This window comes from Aythya marila (genome assembly GCF_965140915.1).
Source record: "Aythya marila genome assembly, chromosome: 1".
NCBI lineage: Eukaryota > Metazoa > Chordata > Aves > Anseriformes > Anatidae > Aythya > Aythya marila.
In genome coordinates, this window is record NC_139042.1 from 94,942,153 (window position 1) to 94,968,411 (window position 26,259).

General features: G+C 38.0%; 2 protein-coding genes across 3 annotated transcripts in view; one reads left to right on the forward strand and one right to left on the reverse strand.

Moving 5' to 3' along the window:
* Positions 1–4,479, forward strand: part of HLCS (holocarboxylase synthetase) — a gene marked incomplete at its 5' end in the record, with an annotated part of 124,434 nt that extends 119,955 nt beyond the window's left edge. For both annotated transcript variants that reach the window (XM_082762129.1, XM_082762130.1), the window contains one exon: positions 118–4,479. In XM_082762129.1, the coding sequence (XP_082618255.1) occupies positions 118–286 (169 nt within the window). In that variant the 3' untranslated portion in view covers positions 287–4,479. The remainder of the gene's footprint in view (positions 1–117) is intronic.
* Positions 4,480–4,628: 149 nt separating this feature from the next.
* Positions 4,629–26,259, reverse strand: part of SIM2 (SIM bHLH transcription factor 2) — a 59,569-nt gene continuing 37,938 nt past the window's right edge. The window contains exons 8-12 of the mRNA XM_082762156.1: positions 26,024–26,130; positions 20,231–20,378; positions 18,098–18,266; positions 16,742–17,150; positions 4,629–8,948 (exon numbers count right to left, since the gene is read on the reverse strand). Of these exons, the coding sequence (XP_082618282.1) occupies positions 8,221–8,948; positions 16,742–17,150; positions 18,098–18,266; positions 20,231–20,378; positions 26,024–26,130 (1,561 nt within the window). The 3' untranslated portion in view covers positions 4,629–8,220. The remainder of the gene's footprint in view (positions 8,949–16,741; positions 17,151–18,097; positions 18,267–20,230; positions 20,379–26,023; positions 26,131–26,259) is intronic.

Here is a 26,259-nt window from a genome sequence, read left to right on the forward strand (position 1 = left end):
ATTCTCTGTTAAGAACCCATAAAGTGAGAATATTCTACCAGATAGTAGTCCTCTGTTATTTTTTTATTGTTTCTGCAATCAATTAATTCATAACTGTCTGTTTTTCTTTAATGACAGTGGTAAGCAAGTCCATCTCTACAATGAGGAGGGCCCAATCGCATGGATAGTTGGGATAGATGATTATGGATTCCTTCAAGTTCATGAAGAAGGCAAAGGTGTAGAGTCTGTGCATCCAGACGGCAACTCTTTTGACATGCTGAGAAACCTCATAATCCCAAAGCATTAACAGTCCTCAGAGCTCACAATGCAAAAGAAGGCTCTTTACTGTTCAACACCAAGCAGCTAAGCTTGCTTAAAGGTGGGAGGGTGGGTGATGGCATGGTTGTTTTTTTGTTTTTCTTCCAATTTCTGATGTCTTTGTTCTCTGAGATGGATAACTTCAACAGTTTAAGAAGAAGTATCTTTTTGCTAAAGTCCTCTATTCTTATGTATTAACTTAAAAACACATCTAAGTTGCCATTCTTTGTAAGTACCTTTTCTTTAAAAGGACCCTGATTTCAAAGGAATACTTTATAATGAACAGAACTTTTTCTTCGATTACACACTGTATTTGGTTAAATCTTTTGTTTTAAGAAGGGGTGTTTTGATTGTGCTTAGTGCAATACTGTACAAGATTTACATATTTACCATGTTTTTACTAACTAGATTCAGGGTTTTTTGTTGTCTGCAGTGGAATCATCTAGAAGAGCTCATCATATATTTCTGAATTAGTGGGCTTGCCACTGTGCTTAGCTTCGGGTCTAAGTAGAACCTTGCTGACTTGGTTCTTCTCCATATGGATCTATACAACAGTTTACATACTGTGCTTTGGTCTCAGGTCTGCAACTCTGTCATGGCTGCCTTGAGTTTTTGGAGAGTTTTCCATCAGTTCGTAAGAACTGTGGTTGTTTATACCAATGTATTTTTGCTTTTCCTACTCAGTTGGATCTAAGCAAATCATCTCATATCTCCTTTAAATTACAGTTTTCTGAGAGGTTTTAGCCCTATAAGAATAGCCCACTGGAGGTCATGACAGGTGTAACACCTAGTTGAAAAGCTCTTATCTGGGTTATCGTAGGATTCCATTCCAGGGGATGGAAGTCTAAACAGTTTAGAGTTTAATAGTAATTCTACTGTAGTAGTAAAGAAGTTAAGAGAATAAGTAAGAGAAAATGCCCCACTCTTTAAGATCCCTGCAGTAAACAATTACTACAGTGAAAACAAGAAAACACTCAGTTATCTTTGTCCAAACTCTCTTCCATCATTTCTGGTTTCACCTCTCCTTTCCCAAAGTAGGGCATCTGTTTTTGCTGCTAACCACTGAGAACAAGAGGTTTAACATCTGCTAACCTGGGAATTACTTGCTTTTGGGGCTGGCTGCACAGCATTAGTGTGGTCATGTTTGGAAAACATTGTAAGGTAGACGTGTGGGAGCTTCTGTTGGATAGGCAGATTGTTGAGTTTTTCTCCTGTGCAAGATGAATTTGCACCAGGAGGCTGGCCACCAGAGCACTTCAAATGGTTCTCTACAAACGAAAAGTTTATCATAGGTGTGATGTGGCCAGCTTCATTTCCTCAAGTAGGCAGCACTGCTTATTATGTTACCTTGTCCCTACTAAAGGTGGATCAGCCAAATTGGTTTCCACAAAGCACTTCTGTCTACTAGCCAGAAATGTTTTTTTTTAGGTTAAAGTTCACCTCATAAACAATCTGAACATGTTAGTAGATTGTTTCAGTTACAAAGCCAAGAAGTCTTAAAGCAAGGAAGCTAGTCTGTAATGGTAATTTAGAGTAATCCTCACATATTAGGTTTTAGGTGGTTTGGCAGCAAGTGCTAAAAATTAAGTTGTCCCTCTTACATTCAGGACTTTTTGCTCCATATCACAGTATATTAGTGTGTGTGCCTGGTTGTCTGTCCCCTGCTGTTTTGTTTTCCCTTGTGATCTGCATCATATGAGACTGCACACCAATATTTCATAGAACTGTACAGTGGAGTGTAGACAGCTGTTAATTGGCTTAGTTAAAATGATACACACGAACACCGATTTTCACATTTTCCCACCAGATGCTTCAAAACTGCTTTGGGCTGTTAATTTTTGGCAGCTACCTTTATTTCAGAATCAAATATTGATGTATATTATAATTGAATTAAATTTGAGTCTGAGTTAATAAAGTTTAAATAAAAAAGAGCCCATTTATATATACATATATGTAGTGTGTTTGTGTGTGTGCATTTGTGTATGTATACATCTTTGTGCATCTTCACTTCTTTTTTACCTTTTCCTTCAAGTAGCTCATAAGCATTGCATGCTGCTGCTGGTCAGCTGTGGAAAGCAAAATTCTGGTACTGTTTTTTTCAACCACAGAGTTTTACAAAACTTTAGATCTGTATCTCAGTATGAAATTTGTAGCTAAAACACTATGTCTGTTTTGGTACAGTAGACTGTGCCAACAGGAAACATCATTGATATCACTCATATTCCAGATACACTGATGGATACACTGATGAGTGCCTGTGGAGATTCCTTTTAATAATCAGGCTGGGAATCAGGTTTTGACTTGAATTGCTTCCTTAAAACATGCTCTCCCTACGCTAGGGAAAAGTACTGTATAAGAATGATGGGGAAAAATGATAAAACATGTTCCTGTTGGAAGGACATGATGGAGTACCTGCAAAATTTCACTTTACTAAGCTATCACAGTGAGCAGAAGGCAGATGTATTTTTTAATAGTAAAAAAACTCTGCAATATTTCATGGTTGCTATCATTCCATTTTGGATTTCTTCATAGTCTTTTTTAATGAAAACATGTTTTATTCTTGCTTTGAGTTATAAAATTATTCAGAAAAGGTTTGCATTGAAACTTAGCATTGAACATTCTTTCTATAAATAAGAACTAATCAAGTGCGGATTTGTTAGAGCATAGGTAGATGGTGTGGGAATACCACTTTGCCTCAACTTTTTAGTGGCCTCTTCCTGTGTGTTTAAAACTACCTTCTGTCTTGTGGAAACAGCCTTGAGTTGGATAAAGCATTTGTTACAGACTTGACCTTTCCTTCAGAAGAACCAAAGAACTTCACAAAGAAAATTCATGTTATATACAGAGCAGCGGAATCGGGTCATTCTGGCTTGCAGCTGTTACTGTCAAGAAAGCCAGTCAACCTTCCTATACCGCACTCATCTTAAGGTTTTTGGGGAGCACAGCCAGTAATCTTGTTCTTTTTACGGCAAACTTGGCACACCCAGAAAACCACAACATTTTTGTATGGAAATCATTTTTATTATTGTTCTTTATATAAGACAGACAAATGTGGTGTAGTATGGTCTCTGAACATAGGTATGGAGAGAATCAGACATCTCCAGATCCAGAAGTAATGCACTGAAAATGTTTAATTTTATTAAATGTCTAGATTAGTAAACCACTTATTTCATTGTGAGGCTGATGTCATATCTTAAACTATTTTCTCGATGAAGTGCTTTCAAAAACATTTATTATGGTGTCCATATTTCTGTGACTTCATTTTTTTCTCTGAGACTGTTACAATGTTTCTTGAATTACACATTGTGAAAATATCTATAGAGATTTTTTATTGATAAGAAAACTTTTGCAGAGCAAGCAGAGTGTATTGGCACGTCTGTGTTCAGCAAGAGTAAGCAGGTTGTGTCCAGACAGAACCAATGCTGTTTCCAAAGATTTGAAAAAGTAATAATGTACTTAACATTTAAGAGTTCAAGCAGTACATCTCACTTCTATTAAAATGTTTTAAAAGACTTCAGAGAGTTGTTAAAATCTATCTAGCAAATATAATATACTTCAAGGGCTATTATCTAGAAATAATATTAAAGTATTTAATTCTTTATGCTGCTGTTTAATTGTGCAACTGTTGGGGGGGTTAAATTATTTTTTGCTTTTTCTGATCCAGCTACAAGACCTCAGCAGTCTAAAAAATTACTCTCTGCAACTACTTTGTAATATGCAATAGCTACATCAAATTTTTCTGAAGTACAGCTTAGTAGGTGTCGTGAAAAAGATTTGCGCTGCTAACAGTTGATTCATTCCTGGGGGAAGCTGGCTTGATAAAAGCATTTGCATGCATAAGTTATGGTAGTGATGCACAGCAATGATCAGACACCAAAGAAATTAAATCTGGACTGAAGTAAGAACAGAGGTCAAAAAATGGTGGCATGCAGCAGAGTATCATCATGTAGCAAACAACTGAGAAAAAAGAACTGCAGGGAGGAATTGTAAACTGATGCTGTATTTGAATATCTTGCATTAGGGTGTTTCATTAGTGATTCTGTGTTATTTTCCATTCTCCAAGACTCTCCCTTTAAAATGCGATGTGGCTTAAACAGAATACATAATTCCTTGTATTTTATGATGTACTAACTGTCAAATATAGTGTCATAATTGAAATAAATTTTCAAATATACAGTGTTATTCTTTGTGAAACCTTGTGTTTTGTAGTAAAAAAAAAATCAAACTCATTTTTTCCTTTGGCTACAGGACTTTATTATCATTTTAACAGTTCTGTTTTACATAATAAATAAGCAAAAATGCTTTACATTTTTAGGGAATACATATATAATTCTGAGCATTAATAGGTTGTTTGTTTTGCGTGCTTTTTCACCTACATTTGCCAAATAGCTCATATCTGCATCATAAAAAAAAAAAAAAAAAAAAAAAAAAAAAGCAAAATCTAATGTTCAGGAAAAAATGAAATTAATTTTTTTCTGTGTCGCTTTTGAAGTATGACTGAAATGTTGAAAAAATGCTTGGTGTGGTGTTTTGTGATTTCTAGAGAAATGCTAATATCTGGCAGGTATCCCATTCATAAAGAGAGCATTTCCACTTTATCTCAGTGATCTGTTAGAAGATTTTACACCTATAGTCCACTGTGCTTAATTTCATTAAATTGTTTAAATGCCCTTTTGAAATTACATGGTTGTAACCTGGAGAGAAGTCTGTTCCCTTACCACCTTATTTACATTGCACTGTTTCTATTAAAAGGATAAAAACTTTTGAGACATCAATATGGGATTAACACTTCCAACTTTATATTTTGGTAAATCATTACCCCTCTCACTCTCTTTCTCTCTTTCATTCTGCATAGACTTTACTTGCTAGGCCTGACCTCTCCCAAGATTTTAAATCCCATCAAATTGCATGATAAAGTTATCTATGATAAAGATTTCTATACTGGCTCGAATAAGTATGATGGAGAGAACTTAGGTTATTTTTCATAACATAATGCAATTCACACTCCACTTACATGACATAATTTTTTCCAATTATTAAAAGCATTGCCACTGTCAATGGCTGTACCACATTCTACAGTAATAGCATACTATAAACATCTGTAGTTTAGCTGACTAAAAGTCACTGTCTGAACTCTTATTTTTCTCTCAGTATAATGTACTCACATTCCAGATGTGAATATGCAATTGCAGTTTCTATTTTGGAATGGCAGGAAAAATGTTTCACACATTTGCTTTTATAATCACAGATCTTTTCTAAAACCTACTCTGTATTATCATATGTGAATGCATAATTGATTCATTATTTCCTAGCGGGGAAATATCGTGTATTTGAATGTCATATACTGCAAAACATCTGTGGGAGGGTGATGGAACACCTCCTCTACTCAGGCTTGTTGAATAAAGCCTGGAAGTGTGAATAACAAGCTAGACGCTGGAAAAATATTTTGTGGTATTTAACTGAAAAATATTAATGGTGTTTTTTAACCAAAGCCTAATTTGTACGTTCCTGAAAACATGTTTTTATTATGAGAATTACTTATAAGAACAGAAAAATACACCAGATTGACTTCATGTGCAGCAATGCACTAATGAGGTATGTATGGAGAGACACGTAGTATGAAAGAATTGTGCATCAGGTTTCTTTTTAATGATGCAAACAATGTCAGTTACTCCTTAATAGGGTATGGTTTTAATTTAAGAAAATTAACATACAAGTCATAGCATAATTGTATCTTCTAAGAAGTTGGGTGCGTTCGTGAGTAACACTGGCTGGGAAAGCTATTAAGTAAAGCCACTATAAAACCAGCTTGAGTCTCATCAATTAATGAAATCAGAATGATAATAATACTCACAACATTTCTGGAGAAATGCCTTCTCTAGCTTTAGAAAAATCAAGGAGTACAATTAAAGTGAATATGTTGGTTTGGTTTTGCTATTTTTTTATTCTTGCTACAAAGTCTCTATTCTTGTAGTGACTGATCAGATATTTTTGCTTATATTTGTCATTAAACGTATCTTTTTTTAGCAAATTAAGTCAGGCAGCTGTGGATTTGCAAAATGAATACTGATTTAGCTTCATAATAAAGCTTTCTGTGTTAAACTTTTAATTGAAAGCAATACAAATACTGAAGATTATTTTCAAACACATTAACAGTATTATTGTTTACTCATAGCAATAAATATCCATACGTGCAAGGAGGTGACTGAATATTATTGCTGTACATACAAGATGGAGAACGTGTACTTTAAAAAAGTGTGTATTTCATTACATTTTTATCTGACAAGGTGCAATCCATGAGCAAGTATTTTTCCATATTGCACAAGCCAGGTAAGCATTTTCTTTAGCAAAGGTCTCTTTGGAGAGAGTCTGATAAGAGAAAAAAAGTTTCTAAAATGTAAACTAGCTTTGAATGGGGCTAAGAAATGTAGCTAAACATGGTGGACTCAGATCTACAAAAACCTTTATTATTATTTACACCTATTATGTAGGGAGCCATACGTTGTTTTATCAAAAGCATGTGAATGTTTCAGAAGTGGGTGAAAGACAAACTGGACCAACTTGTCAGGAAAACACACACAGATTCGTATGTTTCCTTATTTCTTGGTTTGCAAACTTTACAAAGAAGTAAAAACGGGGGGGGGGAGGGGGGGGTGTCCCTAATAGGCTGGGCAGAATTTAAATATATGCTCAATGCTTTTTGCTTTCTAGTTTATTGGCACAACTTGAGATATTTGTGAAGGGTTCACTTCAAAGCAATGATGAACCTGGCTTTACTTCAAGTGCAATCTTGTTTCTTGTGGTTGTGCAATGACTTCTGACTTTCCTTATTCAGATTGTCCACTGACATAATTTGTGAAGTCCATGAATCAGGCAAATATTAATCTTACCTTTGTGTTGACAATGAGATTTATGCTTAAGGAAGTGCAGTGTGTTAAAAAACGAACTTTTCAAACTTCAGAAGGTTACTAGTAAGTTTAAAATAAAGCGTAAATGTTCATTATTCCCTTTACTATAAATAAAACATTTTCTGGTGCTATTATTTAAATGTATTTTTGATTAGCTGGTTTGAAAAACTACACAGCGTTCTCCCAGAATATTCAGTGGATTACACTTTTTAGAAGTCTCTTTTTCTTATTACATTTTTATGGGGAATAATCTTTAGTTCCTACTATGTGATTTGTCCCAATTTGCCATGACAAGACCTGTAACCCTTTAATATGTATATTTTTATGTATTAATTTGTCATGATATCATTCCTTGTTAAGTTAAATGGTGGCAGTAACAATCTCTGAATCCTGAAATCTATCTTAAATAAATCAAATTCAGATTTGATTTATTTTAAAAACTTTTGGATAATTAATAAATAAGCCTGTTCCAAACTGAGTTCTGTTTGGTTTTTACAACTGTATTATGGATACTAAAAATCACCACTCTTTAAACAAAGTTCATTTGTCATGATATTTAACATATGGGTGGAGAGTTGATGTAAGGTTTCACACAGTTTGTCAAAAATACCTAAACTAGAGTGTACAGTTTATGATAATGATTAAAAAAAAAAAAAAATCTTGAACGTACTTTGAGAAGGAGGGGAAAAGGGAAAAAATGTTCTTCATATAAATCTCTGCATATAACACCTATCATTTCATTTTGTTGCACACTATAAAATAACAAAAATAAGATCTGTAACAAGTCTTCTCACTGGCACCAGAGCTTAATCTTTGACAATGAAGCACTGAAGCTAGATGTGTTCTTTTTTCCCGACCTTAAAGGTGCTGTAACACATGGCTTGCCAGGAACACACAAGTCTGTCCCTCATTGACCTTCAGCTATGCTCAGTAAATGTAACCATGTTTTCTCATGCTTTTTGGAAATCATTACAGTTTGGCTTCTTGATTACATGTAAATACTTTTCTACTACTGTCACCTTCCATTGGCTATTATTACAGAAGTTCCAATATAATGTGGTAGTGCAGTTTCCTTGTGGGTTTCTGGAGAAGAAGCTGATGAGGGGCTTTGGTTTTTGTAAATAAATGTATTTACTTCCTCAGAATTGTATCCATAATTTTCTCCTACATGTCCTGTTGCTGTACATGATGAAGTTTGAAATGTGCCATGTTTAGCTAAAACATGGTGATAATTTAGAAGCACAAATGGAACTTGTCCAGAGGGTCTTACATCCATCACACACTCACTTTCAGAGTCATGATCGAGCTTTACACTCATTCTCTCATCACTGTCCACTTCATCTAGATTTGTAGCATGGTGACCAATATGCCCATATTTAGGTTCTTTCATACAAATCCGTCTCGTTTGTTCATATACGGAGGGCACTGGTAGGAGATGACTTAATTGTCCTATAGCTTTAGGCTGGAAACATTCTGATTTTGGCAGCAAGGAATTAGCTATTGAGTTTGAAAAAGAACTTTCATTAATGCTCATTTTTTCTTGTAGGTCTCTGTTAAAGCCTAACTTGTTTTCTTCTTTAATAAGATGGTGAGGTGGCTGAATCCTGTTCTCTATTTTGTTGGGTTTCATGATGCCGGAATCATAAATCTCTTCTTTGTATCTGCTGCCTGGCACTGGTGCTGTGCAACTTGTAAAGTTGTCAGAGAGAGCATCTTGGTTGTATCTTCTGTTTGATATGGGCACTTGCAGGAAAGAGAAAACATGTTAATTACTGGAGACGAGCTCATATAATAGTTACACTCTGACAATTTTTATGACTGAACTGTAATACCCATTTGTTTTGGCATGGATCCAAGTCCCACTGAAGACATCAGAGACACTCCCGTTTGCCTCAGTAGCTTTGGATAAGCTTCTCTAAGACAGTACTGAAAAGTCAAAAATCATTCAGAAAGGTGTTGAGCAATTCTAAAAATGTTTTTCGTGCTACTGTGTGAAATGCCCATTTGTTTATTTGACTGTATGATCATAAATCACTGTCATTGTTAACATGGTCAAATCAGGAAACAAAAACTAAGAACTAAATATTAGGAAAAGTGACTTGCTATTTAAAAAATTCGGACTTAATAAGCTCTTTTCAGAACTCAACAAATGATTTATCAAAGGAAGTCTAACATTTACTAAATGTCAGTGATTACAGTAAAATAGAATTTATTTTTCCTGTCACTGTTTAAGTATACTGGACACTTGCCCTTGTGTCCAGGGAAAGTAAGTGTATAGTATTAGATACTGACTTCCATCATGTTGGAGACTTTTTTTTTTTCTGGATATTAAAAATCTCTACTGAGAGCAACAGAAATACAGCTTAAGTAATGCTGGATCTCTGCCTTTGAGATACTTTTATATGGTGAAACTGTACATATACTATAAATGTGATTTACAATATACACTGAAAATCTTTACATTCAAATATAGGAGTACTGAACTGGGTGTGCACTGAAAATCAGGAGCTAAATTTTAAATTTTCAAGAGATTTGGAACCTAGGATTTCTATTCAGGCTTCTCTAAAATAAATTGAGAACCTTTTCCCTGAAGCTTTTGTATGGTGGCTAAACTCATTTAATAATTTGAATTGTTTTTATCATTTTCTGCTTGTTTTACACAACTTTTCCTTTAGATAGAGTCCTATCTATCAACAAATGATAAGAGAAAAAACACCACTGTCTTACTCCCATACAATATGGCTAAAATTTTGTGAGTACTATTTTTTTGTGCTGAATATCTTGTATGAACAGTTTGACAGTTATACTACTCCTACAAGGCATATTTGAAAGTTTTATGCTAAAGGTTAAATGAGGCACTTACCATATTTCTCAAATTAAGCCTAAGCTCCATTTTGTGTCATGGTTACTGAAAGTCCTGAACCCCTAAGTGCCTTTTGTAAAAAGGGCTTTCTATTTTTCTAAAAATTTTATTCAACATCTTAAAAGTTTTGGAGTTCCCATGTAGTAGTTGCTGACATAACTGCACCCGCTAATAATTAAATATTCCCTGTGCTATAGTAGACTGGAAAAGCCTTCATGTATAACAGAGGAAGCAGAAATAGCTCAATTGTACCTTTTTTTTTTTTTTTTTTTTTTTTTTTTTTTTTTTATATGCATAGCTTCATTAATTTCAGTGGGAGTTGCACCACATAATTAACACCAGAATTTAAACAGGAATCTGGATCCAATTTCTTCTTGATCAACCCACCATCCTCCAAGAAGCAACAACCTTTCAAGTTATTGTTTTTAATTTGTATGCAGACATTTCTGTACCAAGAAGTATATGCAGCCCTAAGTGAACTGACTTCTCGTCAGCTGTTGAAAAAGAGCCCTCTTGGATCACAAATCAAAACAGGGATTCAGCCACATGCTTGAGAATAACTTAGAAATTTTACTAGTGTAATTATACCACTATAATTTTAACTCCACTTTTGGCATTCTTACCATGAAATAAGTACCCATGCTGAGAGTTGCTGAGGTAAAACTAACATGATTTAACTAAGCCAGAATACCAGTTTTGGTGTTTTTCCCAAACTTGACATTTCCACAAGAGTCATGGGTTTGTTCTCTTACTGCATGACAGAGTACTCTTACCTTATGGCTCTGCTCTCGTCTCTGAAGAAAAGATTGCCCTTTTCCATTTTTAGAGCCTACATCTGTAAGAAGCCGAAGCATCAAGGGAAACAGTTGGACACAATCTTTTTATCTTCATTTGTAATCTCAAATTCTGCTGGGCTGATAGCTGCTTTCTTGGTACCAAGAAGTAATTTCCATACTTGGAGATTTACAGGATATTATCAATTTTTTTTCTATCCCGTGTCTCAAACATGGTTTTCATCTCTCTTGTTGAGGAAGAAGGTAAGCATTTGGTTAATTGCTTGCAGGCTTCCATTAAAGTTGTCAGCACTTTTGTGGAGTTAGAGCAGACAGTTAAGCAAGTCTGCAGTGCAACAGAGCACAGTAGTTTTTTGCCCACTCACATTCAGAACAGTTAGTGGAGCTGGACGAAAACCTGCTTTTGCCTTCCTTCAAGGAGAAAAACCCAGGCATGCCCTGGGAAGGATTCCTCATGGGGAGTTCTCTTGTGACCCGTTGCTCTGTGCTGCTGTGGAAGGGCAGCATCCCAGGACTGCTTCCACCCATCCAGCACACGGGCACGTGCCAGCATATCTGCCTCAGCTGGTGCGACAGGATCCCCTGCGCTCCGCAAGTTCTCCAGCCCTGAAAATGCTTTACAGTCCTTGCATTCAACGCACTTAAGTCAGTGCATTCATTTGGGATGCTTTCTGGCTCACTCCTCTGTGCTAAGAGAGACCTATCACACATCTAAGGCTGTATATCATACCGGAGTGATAGTAGCTTTCTAGAAGGCCCCTTCATACTTCCTTACACTGCCTCCATTCATAGCAGCCTACAACTGCAACAACAAGCTCCATCCTTCAGGCATCACGTTTGTTAATTCTTGCCAAGGAGCTCTGCTTTCCCACTTGCACACTGGGTGCAGCTCAGGCAAACAGAGTGAAAATCCCGAGATTAGAGCTCCCCACCTCTGGCAGCCTGCTCAGAGTTCAGCATCCCACCATCCAAATGGCACCAGGAAGGCTACCCTAGGAGGAACTGGTCTGTAAAACATCATGTCTATGCATGGCTGTAGTGTACCAGAGTAATCTTTTCCCCTGTTAACCTGGTGCTGCAGTGAGGAGTGTTCCCTCCTGACCTTTACATAGTGCAAAGATCAGCTGGTGCCCAGTATGGGAAAGATGGTTGCAGAAAAGATATTTCATTCACAAGCATGCCTTTTTATACCAAGAAGTTAACAGGTAGATCTGCTCCTTGTTTTCTCATTGCCTCTATTTCAGTAAACAATGAAGGAAAGGCATCTTAGAGCCAGCATAAATCAAAGAAAGACCAGTACTTTGAATAGACCGTCATGCAGAAGGTATGCAGTCCTTATCAGCAGAGTTTTGCATCCTATCTCTGGAAAACCTCATCCATTTTTTACAACACTGGGGAAGCTCTCTTCATGCATGCTATGTCTTGCATACTTTTCTTTGGGCTTTCTAATCTGCGTTAATCTCAGAAGAGTATGCTCCTGACAGTTACTACTAGTTCTGAAAAGACAAATGCCAACACCTGAATGTTTACGTGTACCCCGTGATATTTCAGTATGTTTCCTAATCCTTGGTACAAGAGGTTCTTCAGAGAAGAGGAGCAAGTACTCATCATTCCTAGCTATGCTGAAGACCAGTGAGCAGAGCTGCTATTCTGTGCTCAGGTCACACACTCCTGTGTCACAAAGGTGTGACAGAGATAAACAACACAGAGATACAACAGACAATGCACATGGACTTGTCCATGTGAATGACAAAGATATTTTTTGTAGATTAGCTTGATATCTGCCCTGTGTTCTGGCCTCAACCCTAATTGCAAATACTCTGAGGCATGAGTTGATTTTGTAATTACAAGTTTTTCCATTATTTTCCCTCCAAAAAACAATAGTAAGACAATATGGTCTTCATGACCTCTTTAGGGGATGACATTTTTTCAAGGAAGATGTCATATTACTTCATAAGTAAAACCTGGGGAACGAGGTTTTAGGGGGTCAGAAAGATGGGTGGAGAGAAACCAAAGCCTTTTCATGGATTTCCTTAATATTCTTCATGATTGCCTGAGTTTTATCATGAATTGTAGCACTAAGATTCATACAGATAATACAGACTGGCCAACACATAACTTATGAGAAGTGCTAATACTTTGGTACCCATGGTAGTAATGCATCTGTTCAAGTATAGAAAGGAACATCCCTGACTAAGAAGATGGTTGTCTTCTCTGAAGAGAGTTTCTTTACTGATGAGTAGGCCAGCTGGAAAAAAAGTGGAAGAAGCTTTGAAACCAGATTCTGAGGCGGCAGCATCTGATTTGCAGGCAGTTTTATCTGCTACGTGCTTTTCCAGAGCTTTGATGGCTTGGCATGATCATCTTAAAATCTCTGATCTCTCCAAAAGAAACTATTTTCCATAGTGAAAAATGTCTCTGGCCTACGGCATTTTTGGCAGATGCCTCTATGGATGTGATGTGGAATAGCCCTAGCATCCAACCCGGTTGCCAGATGTCATATTTGGCATTGCCTTTGGACTGAAGATAATGATGCTAAGCAGATCCTCTCTGCTTTGAAGCTTACTAGCTGTCAGTTTTTCAGTGAACCACTGAAAAAAGCAACAGTTGACAATGTAAGGAAGATCAGATGCCCCTTTCAATTTGAAGCAAAAAGTTGCTTCCAAAGGTCCAGATTTCTATTTTGCCAACAGTCGCAGCAAAAGTACAACAGGGCTAATTCTACCTCACGAGGAAACAAACTTGGGAACAATTAGAGATAAATCCTCTGCTTGCTGCTCTGCTTTTCTCTCCCTATTCTCAGCACTGTGTGTGGACTCCAGCAATGATCTCTGACCTGGCCTTAGTTTGACCATATTCTTTTTTCCTTCCTAAAGAGCAGAACTGTAAGGGATCTTGCAGAGAATTAATTGTACCAAGTCACTTCTCATCAAATACCCAGTAGCTAAGCATCCATTAAAATACATCTCCACTCAAAAGAGAACCCACATATTCCAACTTAAGCAACAAAAGCTTAAGTACAAGTAGAATTGCAAGGAAGACCTGCTGGTAGTAGAGCTCCATTTTCCTGGTCACAAGGAAATGGTGAAAGTATGCATGCATGATGAAAGAGAAAAAAAAACAGCAGTTGCTTGTGGCATTTTGTTGATTTTTTTTCCCCCTAAACAGATTCCTGTGTAATTCTTCTGGGAGCTATCTACCCACATCTACCAACTGATGGTAAATTGCTTGTCTGATGCTGTGCTCACCAGGCTTTTCTGGCAAATTTTATGGCCGTGGTCAGTTTTACAAACTGTTCTCTGAACAGGCTGCTCTTTCCACATCCATTCTCAGTATATCTGATGGCAACCTCTGAGTAGGCAGAGGTGGGTCTACTTTCTCAATCAGTCTCACAGCATCCATTAGTCTGGAAGCAGAGAATAAAAGCTGGGCTGACATCTGTACACACAGGATAGCTTTGTTCCTGCAGACTTACTGGTGGTGGTTTACTTTTATCCTTATACTTTTCAAAAGATATAACTTCTTTCTCACCCACAAAGACACAGCATCTTTAGAAGGGACAAAACCATTCCTAAAACATCTCATAGAATCACAAAATAACCCAAGTTGGAAGGGACCCACAAAGGTCACTGAGTTTACCTCCTGGCTCTGCACAGGACCACCCATGTGTCAGACCATGTGTCTGAGAGCATTGTCCAAGTGTTTCTTGAACTCCAACAAACTTGGTGCTCTGACCACTTCCTATCTCTTCTGGTTTAAAGCTACCCCTTTTGACATCCAGCCCACAACAGCAGCAAAAGGAAGCCAGCACATTAAAGGAGCTCAGGGAAAAAATAAAAAAAAAAATAAAATAAAATTTAACCTGTGCTAAGCTGTAAGAAAAGCTTCAATTTTACTTATTTTCAACCTAAATACAGGACAATAAAGTAAAATATGACAGTCAGCTAGGTCACTTCAAATGGTCCCATGAAGGACGGAACCCTGGGCCAAAGTTATTTTGTGGTAGACACATTCACTCTCTGATACCATCTCCTCTCTCTTGTAGTAAATTCATATTTTAACATCTGCAGATGTTCCCTTCAGATCTGGAATATTTAATGTTATGTCCCTACGAGAAAAAAAATGCTCGTTTCTGGTATACAGAGAATTTTGAGCCTATCTTTTCTATTTTTTTTTTCTTACTAATATTTTTTATTTATTTTTCATTACTGCTACCTCCATCACATCCATAATGAAGTTACAAGAAAGAAATGTTTCCATCCAACTTTATAACAGTATGTCAAACAGCCCCCATTGGTGATTTTTAAATTATCAAAATGGTGTATACAGATCAATGTAATGTATATGAGATCTAAGGATTAGAGTGTATCTTTAGCTTGTTTACATTATTTACAGCTTTGAAAGGTTATTTCTTATAGGCTGCCACCTCAGAGAAATCAATGTCTTCAGTGCTTCCTTCAAAGTATTTGAGCTAACCGTCTGCACAGAGAGGTGACACAATTGATCGGGGGGAGCACTGAAGACATTTCAAATGAAGCAGGAAGACAGAGCATTTCATTTTGTCATGCCGTGTAGTAACTGTAAGGTACTGACACTCAGAATGACTTCATATTCAGAAAGGACAACCTGCAATTTTTGTGGAAACACATCATGTTTATTTTAATTTCTGTACGTGAACTGAAGTGCATTTGTTTCTTTCTGACTTCAGTGATGACTTACCTCAGTAATTCCACTACACAGCTCAGTGGCCAGTATTGAAGGAGGTGGTATGCCCTGTTTTAAAAGCAATTCTGGTGACTACATTTTTGCAACTGATGTTTGATAATAGAATCATAGAATCACTGCATGGTTTGGGTTGGAAGGCACCTTAAAGACCACCCAGTTCCAACCCCCCTGCCATGGGCAAGGACACCTCCCACCAGACCAGGCTGCCCAAAGCCTCATCCGGCCTGAACTTGAACACTTCCAGGGATGGGGAAACCACAGCTTCTTTGGACAACCTGGTCCAGTGCCTCACCAGTGAAGAATTTCTTCCTAATGTCTAATTTAAATCTACCCTCTTTCAATTTAAATCCATTCCTTCTTGTCTTATCACTGCACTCCCTGACAAAGAGGTCCCCACCAGCTTTCCTGTAGCTCCCTTTGGATACTAGAAGGCCTTTCTGAGGTCTTCCTTGAACCTTCTCTTCTCCAGGCTGAACAAGCCCAACTCCCTCAGCCTGTCTTCACGGGAGAGGTGCTTCAGCACCTTGGTCATCTTCGTGGCCCTCCTCTGGACCCACTCTAACAGGTCCATGTCCTTCTTGTGCTGGGTCCCCAAAGCTGAACACAGGGCTCCAGGTGGGGTCTCACAAGAGCAGAGCAGACGGGAACAATCACCTCCCTCGCCCTGCTGGCCACGCTTCTTTTGATGCAGCCCGGGATATGTTTGGTTTTCTGGTCTGGAACTGTGCATCGCAAGTTCATGTGGAGCTTCTCATCCGCCAACACCCCCAGGTCCTTCTCCTCGGGGCTGCTCTTGATCCATTCTCTGCTCAGCCTGTATTTCTGCTTGGGAGTGCCCCAGCCCATGTGTAGGGCCTTGCACTCGGCCTTTCTGAACTCCATGAAATTCGCAGAGGCCCACCTCTTGAGCCTGTCCAGGTCCTCTGGATGGCATCCCTTCCCTCCTAATACTCCTAATCAAGTGCTTATGGTAAAGGGAAGTGAGATAAACATGCAAATACTATAAACATATCAGATGTTACATTTCACAGTTTCTGATTTTCTGTATTTCCTGAACATCTTGTATTTCCTATTTTCAAATTACAGTTACAAATATTTCCCAGACACCCCACAGTTTTTCTTTTCCATTTTTCTTTTTTTAAAGTGACACCCACCTTCATAACTCTGTGCAAGATTATGCCGGATGATGTTCACTGGCTGCTCAGGAAGATTTTTGGATGGTGACTGGCTGCTGGGTACCAAGGAGTTGGCATAATGCCACTGGCATTCTCCATTTGTCTGCAGCGTACTCAAGAAAAAACGAGCCACTTCACAAGGTGCTCCTTGAGACTGCCCGAACTTAGAAGGCAACATTTGCTTTTTGCTACTGAAGACATGAGATTCGACAGGGAAGTGTCCATAATGGTAAGAGAAAGGCAAGCTATATGACGGGGCATATAAAAGTTCACTGTTTTCTGAATGGAAGTTTTGTTCTTGAATGGTGGCAGCGTTCACTGCAGGGCTGGATCGCCAGTTTCCCACCTGGCTGCATTCCAGTTTGTCTGTTTGGAATGAGCTGTATTGCTGGGGGAAAAAGGAGGGTAAGAGAGTTAAACGACCAATTTTTATATGAAACCGCATAACATATCATACAGGCGCCCAAAGCTGGGCCTCCTTGAACTGCAATCTCACTGGCTACAGTGGCTTACCAGTGCATTTGAAATTCCTTGTCTTCACTATACCTAACCTTCACTTAACATGCAAACAAAGAACAATTTTGTCATCCTAATGTTAAGGGTTTATTTGATAATTTGCCAGCTGGATTTTAGCTAGTGATTGTAGGCAGTTGTAAATACCAGCGGGCATAAGTTTGTTGCAGAGCACAGGAAGTTACTGATAAGTGCAGTGTCAGACCATTAATGTGATGTTTTGACTGAAGTGTATGTACTAGATGCATTCAGTGCCTTTTTTTTTTTTTTAAGGTAATAGTAACCTCTTCCAATAATATTAATTGCATAGCTCCCTTTCGCATCTAGTTCTAGCACACCCAGTGACAGATATCACAAATCCCACTCCAGCACTCTGTTTGCTAGGATTCCTTTCTATGAAGCATTCTCCAGCATAAGGAAACTGCCAGTGTCTATGTGATGTTTAGAGCTCTGCACATCAATAGTGAATAAGATGTATTTTATGCTAGCTCAAATTTTCACAGCACAGCTGTCCTTAATACATGGCTTTCTTCTTCTGACCAAGAAAACACATTGTTTTTGTTTTGTTTTGTTTTTAAGGACTTTATATCCTCCAAATCCAGAAGTCTTTCTGTTTGCATCACTTGCCAGAGCTGTTTTGTACTATTTATGCTGTTCACCCCAAGAACATAAGGGTCTGGTTGTATTCTGGCCTACAAGGATGTTCTTGCAGCAGAGCATGCTGTAGTCAGCTTTACAGGAAGTTCAGTTCCAGAGGATTTCTGTCCTGGCCCAAGGACTCTAACACAATAACTGACAAGTAAATACTGCTGAAAAAGTTACCTGTTGTGGGTAAGGCGTTGTTCTGAGTTTTGCCTTCATTTTGTTACTTTTGGGTTTTACTATTTTCCTTGTTTCCTGCGAGGTAGATACTGAGTTTCTGCATGAGAACTGTGACTTAGAAATGGTAACCTGGTCCAGTGACAGCTGAAGCTCCTTATACTCAATATCTCTGAAAAAAAAAAAACAGTCCAATAGATTACATACTCAAACATACCACACAGATCCAAAATAACTCGTTGAAAATATATTAACTTTCACAATGTTTTCATTCTTCCAAGAATGAGTGTGCAATGCTAGACTGGGGATCATAGAATCATAGAATATCCTGAGTTGGAAGGGACCCATAAGGATCATCAAGTCCAACTCCTGGCACTGCACAGGTCTACCCAAAATTTTAGGCCATGTGACTAAGTGCACAGTCCAATCTCTTCTTAAATTCAGACAGGCTTGGTGCAGTGTCTACGTCCCTGGGGAGCATGTTCCAGTGTGCGACCACCCTCACAGTGAAGAACCTCTTCCTGATGTCCAGCCTAAACTTCCCCTGCCTCAGCTTAACACTGTTCCCATGGGTCCTGTCACTGGTGACTATGGAGAATAGGTCACCTGCCTCTTTTGGTCTCTTTCCTGGCTCTCACAACTTGCTCCGAGGAGAGGTTATAGGAGCAATGTTCCTCTCCTGTCAGCACAATGTCCTTGTAACTAGGCCATCGGAGCTGCAATATTGTTTTTCTCCTCTGTTTTGTTCATTTTTACTTGTTCTACATACAGGGCAGATCTACAAAGCAGGCTAAAAAAAAAAAAAAAAACAAATCAAGGACAGACTATGGATCATTTATTGAAACATAAATTGATATATTCTTGATGATTAATGGTCTCCCCTTGTTTTGTCTGTAGCAACAGTGGAGCATATTTTTGAAACAATAACTTTAAAATAAACAAACAAACAACGATAACAAAAAAACTACTTCTCTAACACTTCCTATCTAGAACTCTTTTCCATTGCTTTTTAATGGTGAACAACCTGGAAGTAAATTTGAAGATTATACTGTTACGTCCCTGGCATAGCTTCCTCTTTTTTATTCAAATCACTTGCCCCAGCTCATGGGACTCAATCAGGTTGCAGGATGGAGTCTTTCCTTAGTGCCACTGGCTCTCACATCTGTACAGCAATGACTGCAGTGTTGGCCAATGTGTCCAGGGCTGCATACCTACTTCATGTAGTTTGAGAAAACATCCTGTGGTGGCTACCTGGTCATACACTTTACTTCCTCAAGGTCGGATAGCAGAAACAGCAGTATAATATGCAAACACATATGACCCTACCACAAACATCATGCAAACACAATTTACTTCCAAGCCAGTTAAGGAACGGACAAGTGTAGACAAAAGGGTGTATAGTTCCCTGTTTTTTTCTGCTGTTGTTCAACAAAAGCAGTGCCCTTTATCATCTTTTTTTTTTTTTTTTTTTTTTTTTTTTTTAAGATACTCTTTTGAGGCACAGTCTGTTCCACTGTTGCTTATCTCTCTTATTCTGTGCAGATTTCTGTCTCTCTCAGGTTGATATCAAAACAGGAATTTTGTCACCTTCACCTTTATGACTGAACCAGAATTCATAAACTGCATGCCAAACCTCTGCACATTCACAAGCTCAGTGGGAGCTGCTTGGCATTGTGAGAAGGTTGTTTCACCCCGAGTGCCTGCAACCCAAGGCTAGTGAGGGAATCCTCCGTGATTCACCCACTTCTGGGAGGAGTAAAGCTTCCTACCATTTCTCTGTTTGGCAAACTGATGCTGTGACCTCTGCTGGGTAGCTGTAGCTCTTGCTGTGTCAGGACAGCACCACTGAAGTTCTGATGCCAATTACAGAACCATTTCCAGGTCTAACACAAAAAGCTACCAGTGGTACTATACATTCAAGAAGATGGTATATGAAATAAACATCAAAAATACTATCTCTTTTTAGCTCAGTGTGCTTCTGTAGCTAAAAGAGGGAGGATATGAGGAGAGAAAAATGGCTGCAACATGCAAACACAGAATGATACTGGAAGACACAAATAAAACAAACGTAAAGGATTCAATTAGTAATGAATCAATTTCTGATAACACGTAATGGTACAAAGTATTTTGACTTACGTAAGGACATAATTGACACTCACTATGCAGTGAGGCCGTGATGAACGGCTGTTATGCACAATGGTAGCATAGCTCTGTACCCAAACCCAGCCTCCATGCTTGGACAGTAGCCGATAGTACTTGGTTGTGACTTGGCCTTTCACCAGCACTGTGAATAAAATACAAAAAAAAGCACTTCGCATTGCTTGCACTTGTGACCACTTCCTGGAGAGATTTATTTGCAAGGGAGGGAATTTTCTCCCTCCTTCCCCTTTTTTAGACCTCCTTCTCTCACCAAACACAAGATAGCTTCCTTGCAAAGATATCTGTCCTACTCTTTTACATCTTTTCATGATGTCACTATGTTGTTTACAAGTAGCATGTTCTCAACTATTAAGGTTTGTATTCTTTCTTTTCCAGTTCACCCTGCTCTCTTTTTTACATTCAGCAAAAAACATTTATTATTTTTAATCTTCTAACTGAAAATGAGAAGTTCAAGGCAGCAGAAGTATTTTGAAGTGGACACAACTGCCTTGAACTTTTCCAGCATATTTGGGAAACACTTTTGATATTCATACCTTCAAAGATAACTGTATTTTGGAGTCAATTTTATGCTATAATGCTTTTTCCTATGTAAGCACTACATCTTGAAGGTTGACTTAAAAGAGAAAAATTAAAATGCTATTTGGTTCTTAAGCACACAAATAAAGACAGGGCCAGAGATATGAATCAGTTATCAGCTAGATTTCACTAAAAATGTAATGTTCTAAACACCATCTTGGATTCTCTGTGAATAAAGATGTTTTGGCATATGAGTTGTGCAGCATCTTTAAATATTTAATCTAGCCACAAATCTTTCTGGTCCAGTGCCAAGCATTTATCTAATGATTCACCAGAATATACTTCCCAGCCTTCAAAGATTCTTTTTCTCTTGTGTGACCCAGAAGCACGTCTTTACGGAACTCAACCTTCTTATTCCCCTATACAATTAGATGTTTATTTTAAATTAGGAAATAAGAGATTGATTTTGATACTCAAACTATTTAAAAAAAAGAAAAGTAATCAATAGCAGCAGTTCCTTGTAGCTTTGTGTAATACATTATTACGCAAAAATTATATTTTTGTGTAATTCCAAAAATTTGAAAAAATGTAATTACTGCTTTCCAGTGTAGGATTTATACTACTTTGAAATCATTATCAAAGCTCACTGTAATTTTGTTCTCTTGGTATACATGCTAGGTGCAGAAACAGAGCAGAAATAAGCTGATCAAACAGGTTGCCTCTTTCAGTACACTCTAGTAGAGCAAATGATCAATTGAAATTGGACTATATGGCTTATATTTAGCATTCATAGGAGATTCTTCTGACAGGGAGGACATCCAGTATTAAACTGAGAACAAAAAAGTGCATAATTTTGGGGGGGGGGTTGTCCAGATTATTAATTAATTACATGGCCAACAGCCATCACTGGAGTTGTGTTTTTTTTGTTCATATTTTACTTGGGGCAGTGTGGGTTTGTAATTTCAATAAATATCAAAGACTGCAATAGTGTGGATAACATAAATAGCCCAATGGAAGACTGACAGAAACAGAAGAGCAATAGTGTTTGTTCTTGCTAAGAAGTCTTTTAAGTCTGTTGCATGGGGGTCCTCTCTGGACTGTTTACTCTCCTGTCCACTTGTACAAGTCACAACATACTCAACCTTTTCTTCAAATCAAGTTAATCTCCCTAAGAAAATCAGGTTCTTGCTAACTGACTTTAGACAGGTGTTTCTGGAAGTGTCAGTTCTCCTTCCATTACAGGATATGGTATCTATTTGTTCAGAAATCGACAAGATAAATAACCCCACCCTGCAGGACACTCAAAAACCTGTCTTTGCTAACACCCATCCACTACTATGTAGAGTTTGAAGTATCTCATACATAAGCTTTTTGCTTCATGCTTACAGGTGTTCTTTCTCGCACCTACATTTCTACACAGAATAATTGCAGAGAGGCAGGGAGAGGTGGGCCTATGTGCAGATGTTAAAAAAAATAAATAAATAAGTAAAATAGGGGAAATGTGTCTAATTTCTTAAACACACACACAAAATATATAGACACATATACTGTTAAAGTGCAATAAATCACTCCAAAGTAAAGGTGTTGTATCTGCTACTCATAGATTCAGTGTAATGATGCCAAATAAACCTGTTGTAAAGATATTTGTTAATAACCAACCATGTTCCATGGATTCACAATGTTTCTTGCCATTCTGTAATCCAAATTGTCCACTCCTAGCAAATGATACTTACATTTTGGCCTAGGTAATCTAACAAATATTTTTGTAATGGGGCTTCAGTTTTCCATAATGGAGATTAATGCTCTAGTGGTTCACCAGCTACCACAGAGTTCTTCCATGTGCTTTGGCTTTTCACTTTCTCTAACTCTTCTTTTTTATTAAAAAAAATAAAAATCCCTGTTTTAGCTCTTCAGTTAAGACAGTATTTTAAAAGATGTGAAAACCACTGAGGACTACAGTGTTCAGCCTTCCTTCCTAATTATATGGACAAACCAATATTTCTCTTGGGACAGGGGAGGACTCCACGTCTCCTGCATTTTTAGCAATGTGGGGAAAGTCTGACCTTGGCTCAGGGACAGTAGCTGTGCTTCTGATACAGTAAATGAGGTCAATTTCCATTTGGCCCTTGGTGAAATTATCCTGTTTGATGCTGATTGGGAAACCTCAGAAACGGGAGTGAGGTAAATCCACTACCAAGACAATCTGTGCAGGCTTAGACTTCTTGGTGGCCTCCGCTGCAATCAGACAGGGAGGACTCAGTGGCTTTAGCCTTGGCTCTGAGATGTGCCATTTGTAGCTGGGTGTTCCTGTGTTGTGGTTCCCTCCTGGTTTAGCAGGCAAGCTGAAAAAGGCATTGGGCTGGCTGGGCTGGTCCTTCTGGCCTGTCACTGATGGCTATTTTAAAAGGCTCCAGCAGGCTCACAGGCATGCAGCTGGGAGTTGCCAGCCTGCGCTTCAAGATACCACTCAGAGAAATGGACTTCTTGGTTCTGCTGTCGCAGCAGTTACTGGTTTAACTTCCCTGGTGCACACAACCCGGCATGTCATCGGCACAGCTCTTGGGTGGTGTGGTCAGGGGTTGGTGCCCCAGCAGCCTCTACAGTTCTTTTGCCCTCTTAAAAACGAGTGCAGCTCTGCCAGAATCCTCTTGATTACCAGGGGAGCAACAGCAGATTCAATGCCCTGGACAGCAAACTGTGCTCTCCCATGAAATAGGTTCTATAAATACATAGGTTGATTTCCAGGAAGCAGCAAAACGAAAAAGGAAGCTTTGGTGATGGCATCAGATGGGGCTGTGGGTTGTCTTGCCAAGGCACAGAGAAGCGATTCTTTTAAGAGTTTATAATGTGGGAAGAGCAATGATGCTACAACATGAGGGATGCACAAAATCTCCCTCACAGAGAGATGATGGTACAAATGATTTTTTTTCATGAGCGATGATTTCTCTGAAGCCAGAAAAATAGTTTGTCTGTTCTGGAATAGAGGAATATTTTGTCTGGAGTGGAAGAGCTTCTCTAGCCTGTCTTTTAGATGAAAGTTTCTAAATCTAAGGAGAAGTTCTAAATGTCTTTCAGAATGAAAGGAGTCATCATTTGTGTGGCCACATTTCCCCCGTTGCAGAGAAAACACTGTGTATATTGATGGTGCTATAGAAATAAATAGCGCTAGTTCAAATATCAGAAACTTTTTCATAGAGCTGGAAGTAAATCAAATGTTTAAAACAGGAAACACTGTTTACTGCCAGCACACCTTAGGCAAATATTCACATCTACATTTTCCTCATAGTCTGATGTTCTTTTTATATTGCATCTAATTTGTTTCCCTCACTGTTCCCTTTGTTTTGTTCTCTGTGCTGCCTAACAAAGTTCACTAACTTCAGGTCTTCAGTCTGGGCTTTTTTTCCTCTAAGAAAGAGCAATTGGTTACCCTATTTTAGGGTTGCTATATTTTCCTTTTTTGCTAAATACCCTTATTAGGTGTAAGATGTTTCTCTCCAGATTTCTTCATCAGATGACACTTAATCATCAGATTGTTTTATAGAAGTGTACGTCAAACCTGCCAACCTTTTACTGCTTGTGTTCCTCAGACATTTGCTGATGGATGGTGGGTGAGTTATAACAGTGCTCCCCAGAGGAAGTTTGTACACTTTACATCTGTTTTAATAATTCCTGTTGCTTAGTATTCTGACTATGATTCTGCACTGTTCCTACTGTTGCCCAAGTGTTAGCCATTTCCTTCTTTTTGCTTCTTGGCATTTAATTGCTTTGATTTTTTTTTTCTTTCTTTTTTTTTTTTTCTGATTTTAAACTTTACAATAATTTATCTTTGCAATTCAGGTACAGTATCTAGAGAACTGTTTTCAGTTATTCTGTTTTGTTAATGTTTTTTGTTTGTCTGTTTGTTCTTTTTTTTTTTTTTTTTTTTAAAGTCAGTAAACATGATGTGTCTCTTTTTAAAACTCCAGTCTGACATAGGTCAAACTGGTAGCCAAACTACAGGTCTTCTCCCACACAGACAGCGCTATCCATGACTCTGCTCTAAAATAGATAAACTGTTTTCCAGAGATGATTGTGGCTGTATTGGAAGCATCCGTATAATGGTTGATATAGATATTTTAAATAGTCATGTACAAATAAAGAGCAATTTTTGTACAGGTTGACATTCACAACCAGCTGCAGAAAATAGCACTACAAAAAGGATGCCCCCAATGGGGTATTCTGTAATCCCTGATTACAGAATCATTCTAGTTTATATTTTATATTGACTCAAAAACGTCAATAGTGTTATGGTAAACATGATCTTGCTGTAAAGATCAACTTTTGCTTTTGCAGGTGTAGTACACATGGCCATCAACAGAATTCAGTACTTGGAGTTTCAGCACTGATTTGTGCCAAACACAATTACATCCTTCTTTTATATTCCAAATCCTCATGAACAGCACAGAGTAAGGTGAAGAACCAACTACCTTCTCCTTCAGGAAGCCTAAAAGAAGTATTTGACTCTGGCTGCTTTCAGTCCACAGAAGCAATCTGGAAAAAAATTCACTGACATTGGTTTTTGGATTTCATCTTTGCATCGTATGGGCTACAACAGACTGAGCCAAGTCCAGATTTCAGCTATTCCCTCAATTTGCTTCTCAAATTAATGTGCTACTGAATGAACTACTTCCCAAATCCAGATGTTTGAAGATATGATTAGTGTCTCTGTTGGCAGATGGGGAATTATTAAATGTGTAATTTTTTTTCCTGACACTCCATTCTCCAAACCTCATCCACATGCTATTAATGAACATTCATCTCAGGATTTTTTGGGTTTGCATTCACTTCAAACATGGGCTGATTATTACTAACATGTTTCAGAGGAATGGAGAGCTCTTGCATAATTTTTCTTCTAACAACAGAGGATAGCAAAGTCCAGATTTTCCCCTCTTGCGCACTCACTCGCTCTTTTGTATTTTCTTTTTTTTTCCTTCAGGAGTTCACCACCCAGAATCAAGTCCACATTTTCAAAAGAGCTCAGATCCTTTAAGTCAAAGATAAAAGTACCCAGATATATTTGTATAAGCACAGCATATTAACTTTCTAGCTTATTTGCAGAAGTAATCATTTCCTTAAGTGATAGCCAAGCACTTTTGAAAATCAAGCTTCAGTCAAGATATGGAAACCTTTCTTTACTTTCCAGCATAGTGCCTGTTGCCTGCAAAACTTCTCACTCTGGCTAATAAATTTCAGTCTAGTATTCTTTTTACTTACACAGATGATGAGCATATCGTAAATGGAACACATCACAGCCATGAACATGGTGGTAGAGGGTTTTTTCTATCAGATCTTGGGGCTCATATCCAGTTAATTCAGTCACTCTAGAAAAGGAAGATTCCATAATAAGCAAAATCTCTAGGAATATTCAGTCTCATTAACCTAACTTTTGATTGCGCCAACAAATAAGGTACCTAAAAACTGTAGGACAAAATATTAGTTTTGGAAACAGA